Source organism: Ambystoma mexicanum, chromosome 1p (genome assembly GCF_040938575.1).
Source record: "Ambystoma mexicanum isolate Mex_15411 chromosome 1p, UKY_AmexF1_1, whole genome shotgun sequence".
Taxonomy (NCBI): domain Eukaryota; kingdom Metazoa; phylum Chordata; class Amphibia; order Caudata; family Ambystomatidae; genus Ambystoma; species Ambystoma mexicanum.
Genome location: NC_090921.1, coordinates 1492812732 through 1492826016, shown reverse-complemented (window position 1 = coordinate 1492826016; position 13285 = coordinate 1492812732). Strand labels below are relative to the sequence as shown.

At 46.5% G+C, this 13285-nt stretch overlaps 1 protein-coding gene across 4 annotated transcripts in view; it reads left to right on the top strand.

Moving 5' to 3' along the window:
• Positions 1 to 13285, top strand: part of PPOX (protoporphyrinogen oxidase) — an 867939-nt gene that overhangs the window by 554825 nt on the left and 299829 nt on the right. For all 4 annotated transcript variants that reach the window (XM_069607175.1, XM_069607174.1, XM_069607177.1 and 1 more), the window contains exon 5: positions 213 to 345. In XM_069607175.1, coding sequence (XP_069463276.1) covers positions 213 to 345 — 133 coding nt within the window. The remainder of the gene's footprint in view (positions 1 to 212; positions 346 to 13285) is intronic.

Sequence of the window (13285 nt, the reverse complement as noted above, 5' to 3'; positions counted from 1 at the left end):
TGCAAGGACCTGTGTACTGTTAAGGTGCAAACATAACCGGTCCCCACCGTTTAATTACGGGACTAGCAAAATGAGCCCAATAGCGATTTTTAGTTTTTAGATAAATGTATACTTGAATGTAAGATTCTTTCTGAATTGTAAAACTTTATATGGTCTGGCCGTTTGACACATTTTTCTTTCAATATTAAATAATAATCATTTTCCTTTTTTAGGGGGGTTTTAAAAACCGTGCCACCCTTCAGTAAGCCTCTAGCCTGGTACAGCCTCAGAGACCTAATTGCACGTCAGGGTTCCCAGCCGGATGAAAGTATCCATGATTTTGTGACAAGGCGCTTTGGAAAAGAGGTAAGTAGACTCCTTATTCTTGTGCCCTTTACTTTAGATCATTGTATAAAAGCGAACTTAAGCACAGGAGGACAGAGGCGGGTACAATATGTAGAGCAGACGAATTGTGGATCGATACAATTGCTCCATATCACTAGCGATAAGTCAAAGTTCATAAAAGCACTGTTACAAAAATATACTTATTCAGTTTGATCATTGCATGTTGGAGAGGAAAGGGCAAAGATATGGAGCATCCCAGCTGCCTGACAAATAGACCAGTCTGTCTTGCTTGTAATTCACCACATGTGTCAGTTGAAGTGGATGAAATCTTGTCATTTGCTATAACCATCCACATTTTCGACCACCGATTTATTTTCCACCATTGAGCTATCACAATATGTGCTGTAATCCGTATATTAGTAATAATATTACAGATGTTGGAATGTCAAGAATATACACAGTCTGGTCCAGCACTCCCTAAGAGTATCATAATAGGGTACAGCTCTAAAGGAATGTGTCTGATGCCCTAAATAGGAGACAGGATTTATTTCCAGAAATTCTGAATATGTGGACAGTCGCAACATATGTACACCCTTGTGCCCCTATGACATATCCTCTACAGCAGTGCCCCATACTGGTAGAGTATATCATTCCCAATGTGTCTGGTTTCATGAACCAATGGTAACATACCTAATGTAAAGATTCTTTAATTTATGCACAATGTGACGAATCGTAGGATTCCGTCACTTCTCCCCAGGGGGGAGCCTTTTCCTGTGAGGATAGGGAGGTGAGCCTGCTACCCAAAACCCTCACTAGGGGTAGGTAAGTGGTGCATCACCGGGAGATATTCCTTATCCCACCCCCTCCCGAGGACAAGAACTCCCGTTCTAGTAAAGAACTCCCTAAGTCATTAACCCTTCTTTACTGACATCTTATGAAGTGAAGAAAAGGATGAAGATTTGGGGAAAAAGGCGATTCTGGGTCCACTTGAGGTGGTCGGCCCTGTTGCACGAGCCATCTGAAGCAATGTGTCTCGGTCCCTGTAGTTAAGTAGTTTTGTAATTACTGTGCGAGGTGCAGCACCTGGTGTAGACCATCCCGAGAGCATCCGGTGGGCCCTCTGAATAGAGAAAACGTTTGAGAATGTCTTAGGTGCCATTTGGTCGACCTGCGATTGTTCAAGAAAAAGTTACATGCTTGGGCCTTCTGATTTTTTCAGCAAGACCCAAAATGCGGACATTATTACGCCGGGCTCGGCCTTTGTCCACTCGGTCTTCCACTACTTTGAGCTGTTGCACCACTGTTGCCATTTTGCACTCTAGCGTCTTTAGTTTATCCTCTGTGGCAGATATGCGTTGCTCGGCCTCCCCCATGCACGAGGATAGTTTATGTAGGTCATGCCGCAATATAGATAACTCCAAGCTGAGGCCGTCGATTTTCCCTTCCATAGATGACCGGGAGCCCGCGATGGCAGCCATCACATCTTTTAGGGAGCTACCCTCCCCAGCCACTGTGGCCTCACCTTGCACAGTCTGAATGGCGTGGGCGCCGCCGATGCTCACTGCATACTGTTCCTTCCTGCTTTCAGTGGAGGCCTTCCTGAGTTTATCCTTGACCATGAAGCAATCCGTCGGCGGCAAGGAAAAGGGGTCAACAGCCCGTCACAGGGATTCCAGCAGTGGTAGAACCGGGGTCCAGAGTGGGCGCGGGCCACCAGGAACAATCCCAACCTGGAAGGTGTGGGTTGCAGGCCTCCAACACCCCACACTATGGCACCCGCAGAGCGAGGATCAGCTGGGGGGGAGAGGGTTGATAGTCCCAGTATGTCTGTGAAGGTCTACCAGCTCTATGTGAACACTCAGGCAAGGAACAACAGCCCCTCTGAGAAGTAAAGTCATTTCTTAATGCCCCACGGCTTCCTGTTGCTCCTCCCGTCCACTCCCTATACTTTTAAACTTTGCGCCGCACCAGCCGGAATCAAGACTGCATCACCCCCTCATTGACCAGGGCTGCTGTGTCTCTGTGTGTCCTACAGCCTTCCTCCCTCTGCCACCAACATGGACAGCCTTCCTTTTAACAGTCAGTGGGTTGACCATCTTCTACAACAATCCAGTTGGCTGGGGGACTGTTCAGCCATTGCACAGCCGGGGCACTGTGCGGGTGCGTATCTTGGGCCTCTTTCACCGGCAGCAGTCACATGGGGAGGTGAAAGTACACACGCTACAGAGGAGGCCACTCGCCCTCCACTTCCGCAATGTTCCAAACCCTGGGGCTGCCAACCATGGCTGTTCCGCATCAGTTGCAGGTTGGCTCTGATGTCAAGGGGCTAGAAAAGGTGGTGTTCAGGCAGTGCAAGCCCCATGGTGAGGAGTACGACACACGGGGCTCCTGGAGCGCTCCTCAGGTGTATCGCATTAACCAGGATATCACCCGTGGGTGTGGCCCACGCGATGCAGGCCACTGTAGAGCTCATCAGGGCCGAAATCTGCAGCGGGTGCACTGTCAAGGTGGCGCTGGTTGTCCCAATGCCTTCCGGCTCCTCGGCTCTGACACCGCCGGCATCACTCCACACCACCAAACTGTGCCGGGACACACAGAGGTCGTCTCACAACCCAGTGAGTGCAGGGTTCACAGACTGAAAGTGGGTTCCAAAGGATAGTGTAGGCAACAGAGGAGCTGAGGTAGAGCATGTCTACATGCTCTGCTGGCTGGCCACGCACACTCCAAATCCCCCACCGCCCCCCGGAATGCCTACTTTTGATAGAAAAGGTAGTAAATGCTTTAATATTTGTTGTGTGCTCTCGGTTGTTTTGCAGACAGAAGAATTCTGGATAACGAGTACAGGAGTCCTTTAGGATGAAGCAATGTCCTAGTTTGGATGGTTTGAATGTTTCTAGTGGACCTACGATATCCATACCTATCCTTGACAATGGAACGTCAAGATAGATAATGGTTGCAAGGGTGCAACGAGAGCCAAAGTGGTGGTGGTTCTGACAGATCTCCCATGTCAGTTGTGTCCTCACTTCTTTTCCCCCTGGATCCTCCTTTCAGGTGGCAAGGGAAAGGCCGGCCATTGCTTTTGGATTCTGACCCTGGGGGTGGATATGCGAGGGAGGATCACCTGGGTGGAGGGAACTTGGGGAGTGGCGACAGGACGCCCTTAGGTGAGACATGGTATCCCCCTTTCCCTTTTCACAATGAACCTTCTATCCCTCAAGCCTTTGTAGGCTATTGTCAGCCCTTTCCCTTTTCTTCTCCCTAACTGTCCCCCAGAAACACCACCTCAACACTGAGAAGAGGAAGTGACCAACTAGGAGGGCACATCCTCATTTGACTGATACCAACACATATCAGAGACAACACAGAGTTATACATGCTTCCTTTATTAAAGCAGACAGTCCCAAACACTACTCTGGTACTGAGACGAAGAAGAGGACTATGGAGGTATGCAGGTGGTATAACAAGGCACGTCCACCAAATGGGTGTTACCATAAACAGGCAATTGGACTTAATGACCCACACCTGGGGGTCACCTAACTCTCTTAACGGATAAAAGGCTTGCTGCATGCAAGCAGGAAGCGCAGGCTGGAGAGGATCCGGCTGAAAAGAAGGGAGCTGGAGACCCAGGTGCCGGTAGCAGTGTCGAGCAGAAGCATGAGATGCTGAGGTCGACCGTGAGAGGGTCTGGAGGTGCTGCTGCCCTCCTGATCGGGGGTGCGCAGCAGTAGCTGTGGCACTCCCACAAACCCCTCTTGCCGCTGTCGGAAACCAGGAGAGCGAGCACTGCTCTCTGTGGCTGCCGCGAGGGAAAGGCTGCTGTGTTTGACTACGAGTGTAAAAGAGGGAAACATTCATACCGGGGCGCCCCGGGAGTTTGGAACAAAGTCCTTTTTAAATACTGAATGCACTGAAAATAATTCCAAGTACTTTTGAATGCGGAAACAAGTAATTTTGAATACCGACCAAACAAAGTTATTGTAAGCACTTTTTGAATGCCGCACAGAGTAAAAAGCAAGAAGAGCACTCATGAATAGCGTGAAAGCAAAGTGGAGCATGTAGCAGATACCACAAAATGTATTGTATGAAACAAGTATTGGCAAAGTCAAGAGAATACCCAGAGGGAATGCATTAAGAACCCAAGTATTGGCCCAAAGCTAAAAGGGTCCCAGGAATTGCCAGTTAAGAGGAAACCTGTGTTGGCAAGAGCCAGAGGAATACAGAAAAGTGAAATACAGTGCATAGTGGACAAACAAGCCACGGAACAGTGTCAAAAGAGTGTGACACTGGGGAATCAACTAAATATCACTGTCAAATTGGAGCAGTGGCTAATTGTTGATGGAAGTAGTTAAGGAGGGGTAACGGTTGCGTGATCTGTAATCGGTAGACCATGTGATCGGACAACTGCGCCTAGACCGAGTGCCCCTATATGGAAAAGCCAATCAAAACATACATCAATAAACTTGTGGTTTGCAACAAACCTTTAGGTGATTTTGAAGTCAAGAGCTAGTGAAAAGTACTAATATCAAAAAAGGAGCTGGGAAGTGTCCCAAGGAACTTTGTTGTTTGTTTTGAAAGCTGGAATATTTGAACTCTTGGGGAAGGGATCCCTGATATTTTGTGGACTGTTTTGAACTCGGTGAAGGGTAACCTGATCATGAGCCAAGAGCTGGATGACGCTCTGAACTTTCTTTTGAACACTATTCATGTTGATGCTGTCATCAGTGCACATTAGGGATCCCCAAAGTGTAGCTCGGGAGCAACATGTTGCTCACGGCACCCTAAATTGTTGCTCGCCAGTTGCTCTGGGCCATGGTGTGGAGCCCTAGAAGGAGGTGCTGAATGAATGAGACCTCAGTAACACTGTAGTCAGGACAGAGTCCTGGAGTGTGCAAGAATGTTGGCCAATGAGCCGCTGTGTTTCCAGCGGGCTTATTTTTATACATGCAAGATTTGTGTTTGGTGCCACCATGCACATCATTTTTCAGTAAATGTCCTTACTTGTTTTGGTAGTGTCATTGTTAAAACCCTGTCATCTCCAGTTACTTTTCCCAGCTGACAAATGTATTAATGAGAACAATATTTGAACGATGTTTGGGTCATGGAGAAAATTGGCATATTCTGTTCCTTGGTACAGATAGTATGAGCGTAATGGACAAGGAGGTGGTATGCATACCCAACTTTCCTTTATTAAATAATGTGCATGCACACTTTCTGTACAAGTGAAGCTTGTGTTTGATGCCACCATGCATATTTATCGACAATATTTATTTTGGTGTCACCTGTATTTATTATTACATAGTGTCCGAGCTGAATAATTGGTCATTGTTTCATACTCTGCCCATCTGGCACATGGTTAATGGGCAGATACGGTAAATGTATGCCACATTTTCCATAATTAATTTGACTTGTATTCCAATCCAATTAAGTTATTGTTAATAGGTTTAAACTAACAAGCCAATTAATTGATTCAAATACTTAGTTAACACCACCAAACCCTCAAAGGTTTGACCAATGTTTCCCATTAAGTCTTGTGTAAAGTCCCTTTTGGGCAGAGAAAATAGGCTCCAAATAATTGAGAAAGTTATTATTTGTATTCCTAACCACTTTTTCACCAATGCAACAGCCTTCTGGAGCTTTAAAACACAACATGTGCCATAACATTCCCAAATAATTCTCAGGAAGTAACCTCCAAAGGCCCAATGAAGTGATCTATAAGGCCTACCATGTAATGACCTGAAGTACTAATTAATATTTAATCGTATTTCTCCATTAAGTCAGCAACATTTAAAAACATGTTTCATATTTTTCATACAATTCACACTGAACAAGCCCAAAATAAAAAAGCAACTTTAACATATTCAAACTTGCTACATATAAAAGTCTGATTATTACAATAAATTATATATAACATAGCTTCCATGTATTCCACGCTTATGCAAAACAGAAAAACAACAGCAAATTAACAGAAAATGAAGCAAATCTTTGACTCCTATTTTGCAAGCGCTCTGTTTGCTTCCTCCTGCTCACTTTCCTAATTTATTGAGGAGTGGGTACATTTAAAAGTGCCATTACCAGCAGCTTCCTGCATTCTGGGGATCTTATTTCACAGATTTCTCCTTGCCATCTTATATGTGTACATAAGTCTGTATATAAGGCTAACGTGGGCAGCCTATGTATATTTTGGACATCTGACTCTTTTTCCATCGGACAGGCTCTTGCTTTTGGAGCTATTTTGAGGTGACTTAATGCACCAAATTTAGTTATATCCCATCCCTATCAAAATGGACAGTGCCTTACAACCGCCCATAACCACAAGTATTTTTCTTCACCATGGGAGGCTACAAACGCACTTGCACTGAAATTTACTTTATGATTAGCAGAAAATCCCAGATGTGCTTTTAAAAAATAAGGAACATTCTTAGCTGGCCTGACACTTTCAAATTGAACACCCCAATTCAGCTCACAAGGCGCTACCAGATGTATCTGCAGGGAGACCTGCTATTTGTCACAGCAATTTATTTTGCAACCCCTCCAGGAAATGACAATTCTAACCACCCTAGATTTTGCGGCCTTAAAAACATGGAGCAGACCTTTGTCTTATATACCTCCAGATACTTCTCCAATCAGAATGCCGCAAACTTGAAATAACAACGTAAAAAGCCATTTCATCATTAATTATGCCTTTTCAGATATCTTCTTAAAATGACTGACGCATGCACTGCTCTTTCAGAAGAGTAGGCTCAAACTAAAATGAGACTGCCCCCTCATCTCTACATTCATTTAAAAACTAGCTACAACGTTTCACCCTTTGCCAGAACACCATAATTTTTGTTTTTATGATATTTAATTTCAAACTGTAATTCCCAAAATAGTATTTTGTCTTTAGCAGGCCCTGTTGGAGACCTTCTGGGGACAAGTCCAAAATAGCTGTGTCTTCTGCATAAGGAAGCATGCTATAAAATGAACCCTTCAGGTGGAGGGTGAATTAACTTTCCTAAGAAAATTACTAGAATCAACATCCAAAAGGAATACATTGGGACCAACTGGCATCCCTGCTTATCACCTTTATTGGTGTTGGAAAACAATGTATATTGTATACAATCTTGTATATTGGACAGATGCTGAGATGTCTGCGTATCACCGTTGGATAAGACTTAAAAAACCATTAGTGACCTGTAAGAATGTTGAAGTAGGACTCGGACACAGTGGGCTCATGTTGATTGAAATATACTTTTATTGAAAGTAAAAGGGTGGGGGACTGGGGAAATTCTTGCCTTTCCCTAAAGCTAAGAGGGGTTTTCCTTCCTCGACCAAAACTAAGGAAACTGTCTCGTCTAAAGTAAATAGTCCACTGTCACAAGCCCGAAGCCCATTTCCGTCCCTCACACTATTGACTAACCTATAAAAAACAAAAGGTCTTCTTAATTCAGAAGAATAGGTTGTAGATCCAATCAAAGAGTTCCAAGTAACAAAGGTTCCAAACCAAAAGTTCTTAAATGTAAAACAAAGTTACATAAAGTTCTTAGATATTTCTCTGTTGCACAAACTTCACAACAACCAGGGGCAACAACTCCCTTGCCTGGTTCCTTCTCTTGGCAACTCTGTTTCTTGGACCACAACCAGGGGCAATGATTCCTTTGCCCTGGTTCCTTCTATTGTAGGTCCCAGAACTCTGCTTCTCTCTCTTTCCGCTTTGGCCAACTTGGTTCACTTCCCTGCCAAGTATGATCCTTAGTAAATTACTCTGTGGTTTCCCTTCTTCTCATGGGATTGGGTCCCAGACCCCTCTTTATGTTCGGGAACTGGGAGCCCTCTTTGCCCAAGTACCACCAAGAGGAAGAGGACTTGTGTGTTTCTCCTGTAGTGGGTCCCTGACCCCCCCCCTTCTTTGCGTGAGGGCACTTGGAGCCCTCTTCTCCCATGTACCACCACAAGGAAGATTACTTCTGTGCTTCTCGTGTAGTGGGTCTCGGACATCTCTTCTTTGTGTGTCAGTACTTGGAGCCCTTTCCTCCTAAGTACCGCCACAAGGAAGAGGACTCGTGTCGCTTTCGTTTGGTGGGTCCCAGACCCTTAAGTTTCTCTTGTTGGGGGACAGACCTGGTTCACGTGCCTGCCAGGTACTGTGACTGTTAAGATGCTGACTGCACCGTCTTAGTTTCCCACCAGCCAGCCTTAGTGCTCCCTCTTTGTAGTGTGCTCTGTTCTGCCCGGGAACACTGTAGTGTCAATCTTTCCCAGGGCAGTGTGGTCTTCCTTTCACGCGCTTCCTTGTCTGCAGGAACACCGAGAGCTTATCTCTGCCAGCTCACCTTCTGGTCCTTCCACTGTGGACTGGCCCTTGTCCTTCCAGCTCCCCTCTTGGCATTCTGGTGTGCCTCCTTGCACCTTGCAGCACCATGCTGGCTCTGCATCTCCTCCATGGAGGACTAGACAACTTCTTCCTGAGTCCTTCTTCCTTTTCTACTCTACATTGGCCAATGAGCAGCCAGCAACAACTAGACTGCTCATTGTGGTTCTTAGGAGAACTCTTCATGCCTCTGCTCCTCCTCTTCATCCCAGTACTTATTCCAAGTTGTCTAGAATGCTCATGTTGGTTGTGCGGAACACTCTACATTCCTCCATGTTAAACGGAATTCATATTATGCCTCCTATTGATTTAGATTGGCCTAAGCCTAGCCGTTCTATGAAGAAAACCGTGTTGCAAAGTTCCGATTTTGGATCGACTTTGCCACCATTTTAGAATCATCTGCCATTTTGATTTCTGTTCGCATATTCTCTGTTCTAAAATGGTGGACTGTGTTTTCAACTTGCAACCAAGCCTCCTAACCTTTGAGTTCTGTTAATGTTTAGGCTGTCCAAGGGCCGACTGTTTAGGCTGGGTAAAGAGACCTTGAACTCCATATGAATTGTCATCTAAGTGTTGTCTGCGCACACAAGCCTTATCCTTGTATAAACATTGCGACAATATAAAGCAAACCTTGAGCGTGGACACATGCCGAATGCAATTATGAGGAGACAACAAACCGTGCTTGCTGCAGGATTTGAGAACATACATCGACATTGTGTCTTCATGGAAATGCAAACCTATGTAATCCTTTGCATATTATTGTATAAGCTGTCTGTGAACTAGGCACAAACTCTAGACCACGAATTATTAACATGTAGAGAGGCTGGACAATATTACTCAGAATTGTATAAAAGCACAAATGTTTCTAATGTCCAGCACTCTCTCTCCTCTCTTTGACGGGCTGGCACTCATTGCGGGGTGTTGAGAGCCAGCTAGCTATCTGTGTTTCTTTGTAACTGTACAGAATAAAGATCTGTGAATCTTTTAGTCCGTGATTGGTGTATTTCCTTTTGTAGTACTCCGCCTCGATATTTCCTTGTTTTTATATCCATGCATCTTCTGTGTCTCAGTGGTTGTCAATAGCATATCTTTCAACTCTTCCCCATTCTTCCTTGTCTCAGTATTTCTCCCCTTGATCTCCCTTGGGTTGGTAGTGCTCTTCATAGTCCCAGTATTTATCTAGGGAAATGGCAGGGCGACTATAGCTCATGAGCCTATTAGGGAAGGGGTTGTTCTTTGGGTTATAGGAAGGGGGGGTCAAGGGTCTGGTTATTGGCGGATATATTGCGTTATCATGGGAGGGTCGTTCCTAGTTTCATGAGGGGTTTCCTCTCCCATATGATACTCTCCCTGTGCACCACCCTCGGGGGGAACTATTGTACTGAGGACGTACCGCCCTGGCCCCATGTGAATGGTCTCCCCAATAGGGGAGAAAAGACAGCATCCACAGATTTGTCACAGAGTCCAATAAAATGTAAATTACGCCACAATATGTTTCTATCAATCAAATACCGATGAAATCCACTGTGGAGTGCTACGGACTCCATAATTGGGGACCAACACTGCCAAACCACCATTTGGAATCTGGCAGTGATACCGCTGGACCAAGTGGCAGTAACGGTACCGTTGAGATGCCACCAAACTCGTAATGCGCCCCAATGTCCAGTAAGGGAATTGGCCTATGATGGTGAGGGGCTGGTGGTGCAAGAAATACTTTTCTAAGGGCATGGCACAATGCCTGTCTTGACAACAGCAATAAACATAAAACAATTTGGTGTCCTTCAAAAAAGCTCCCATTGTTTCTCAAATTCTTTTTTTTGTTTTAAGGACATTTTTTAGGCCATTTTGAAACTATAAATCTGACCAGCAGTGTACACAACCCTCATTAAATCATGGTTCTGTTTTCTTTTTGAGATTCTATATTCTGCATCGAACCAAGGTGCATCCCTTTCTATAACCTGGAACTCCTGAACTTGGGGGCTCGGTTTGCCAATAGCTCTGTCCTGGATAGTTTCTCCTAAAGACTCAAACAAACTAACGCTTTCCTTTGTGGCCTCTGAACTGTTCAACAGTTTTAAGAGAATATCTTAATTTCATGTGAATTAGTCATTCTTTCCAATGCCTCCTTTTCGAGCGTAGGCATCGCCAACCAGCCTCTCTGGCTGTCAGATAACTTCTTCGTGGTGCCTACCCTCGCCATTGGAAAATGAATTCAAGAGGATTGTGTTTACTCTTTGATCAATAAGAAATGTAACATTTCATAAGGTTCCTGAAGAAAAAAACACAATCCACAATGCAGTCATCAATGACTGTGGAACAGTATTTACAATATTTTATACTTGGGAATGCACCATTTGCCATTAAAGATCCCATAAAATCCTAAGCAGAATCTCAGTAGACCTAAAAAATCAGTGCTCCGTTTGTGGCCATTTTTACTGTCCATACATTTGCACTAATATTTTGCTCAGGAACCTGAAACCCCTGGTAATATTTATTTACTCCTACTGTATTTTTGAACAGCTGGACTGGTCCTATATGTCTAAAAATGTACTAATGACCACTCAATTTCCTCAACATTTCTTGTAAAGAACCACTTAAAGTCAAATGAAGCTAAAGGCCTTGCACATTATCTTGACTAAGATAACTATTAAGTACTGCAAATTAAATGTTCTATACACAGTTTTAACTTTGTTACACTTCTAATTTGTGTTGCAATCATTTGTGCGCCGATATCTTCCGTCGAAAAATTGATGTTCTCCAGCATGGGGTCTGGCATGGATTCACATGCTCATGAATATTCCCCGTCGTCAGGCTGGGAATCCACGGTAAAGAAAAAATCAGTATCAGTTTCGTTTCTGATCTGTCTTTCGTAGTAGTAACCAATCACTGATCTCTGCGTCATACTGACCACAGCCAATGACTGCCCTCCACCTAAGCCCCGCCTCTGGCAGCCATCTTCAGATTTTTACCGCACGTTCAAGTGTTGGGAGTCCTCGTGCTTAGCTCTCGAGCTTTTACTGCGTGTTTCGTGCTTTTTCAAGTGATTTTTCACATTTTTTCGGTTAATCGAGCCTCAAGCTCCACCGTTCCTACTCCCGTTAACGGCTACCCGTTAGGGATTTTCCTGCGCCCCTCAAGGGTGAAGATTTTGTCGAATCAACTTCTTGGAGGATTCCAGAAGATTCACGGCCTACTTCGAGATGGCCCAGGACGCGAGTTCGTCACCCGGACCCAAGCTGTTACGCAGCTGCCCTGGTTGCGGGCTGCAGAATGTGTTCAAGGAGGACGAGCATTCGCGATGCCTCTGTCTTCATGGGGACAAGACTCATGTAGAGAAGGACTGCCAGTTCTGCAAGAACTTGTCGGAGCGGACCATGAGGGACCATCAATCCCGTCTCGCCAGCTGGTTGGAGAAGGGCTCAACGAGTGAGAAGAAGAAGAAAGGGTCCGAGCGGGCTTCTAAGTCCTGTGTGGGCGCCCCGGCGACAGGGGCCCAACACCAGGCCAAGCGCTGCGAGTCCGCTGGCTCCGGGAGCGCCGAAAGGTCGGGCTCTTCGGTTGCCAGGCAGGGCGCACCTTCCCCGGCACCGTCAACCACGAGCCAGCACTCCGGTTCGGGGAAGAGGAAGTCCGAGACCCCGGGTAAGCTTCGGGAGAAGCCCCGTCCGATCTCGGAAGAGGGGGAGCGAGGCGTCGACCCTACCCCTAAGGAGAAGGCCCAGGACGCACCTAAGGTGGTGAAGGCCCCTACCGAGCAGGCAAAGGCCTCTATCGAGGCGATCGCGACGACTCTGGCCAAGCCGGCAGAGACCCCGCCAGCGGAGACTGCCTCCGGGAATAGAGTTTCCCTGCCGCCAAGGAGGGAATCCTCTTTTCAGCCCATCGTCATGGCCACCATGATGGAAGAAGCGAGGGGGGCAAGTTAGCCTCCTCAAGCTCGGAGTCAGCCTCGGAGGAGGAACTGACCGAGGCCGTGAGGAACCTCGAAGTCCAATTCGAGAAGGTTCGATCCCGTAAGGAAGATCCTCGGGAGATAACCGAGGAAGACGACGATGGCGAGGAAGAGCAGTCTTCCCTTCCGGCGCAGCCGAAACCTAGGCCTCAGGATAGCTCGACGGCCATTTTGTCTACGATCCAGTCCTTATGCTCTGAGATAAGGACGAGATTCCCATGGCCCAGGCCGGAGGACCCGCAACCTGGCCCGTCGGGAAGTCCTCAGAACAAACGACGGAGGACCCAACCCTCTCCTCCGCTCGCCCCCATAAGGCCTACAGTTCCCTCCTCATCCTCCCACGAGTCGGGAGATGAAGGTGCGATGGGCTCGACGACAGGTTCTGAGGGCGACGGCGACGGAATGGGTCTCCCGTCTCCCATCGCATGGGCCTCGCCGCCCAACGAGATTGGCTCATTCCACGCCATGATCGCCAGGGCGTCCGAATTGTTCCAGCTCTGCCCCGAGTAGCAGAAAAAGGAAGGTTTCCTCTTATCAGCGCCGGGAGGCCAAGAGGAAGACTGTCATCGAGGTGCCTCTAATCGATGACATCTGGGAGGAGGGCCTGTCAGTTCTGAAGAACCCCTCCATGGCACCAGCCAAACGGGACTGGTACGAGA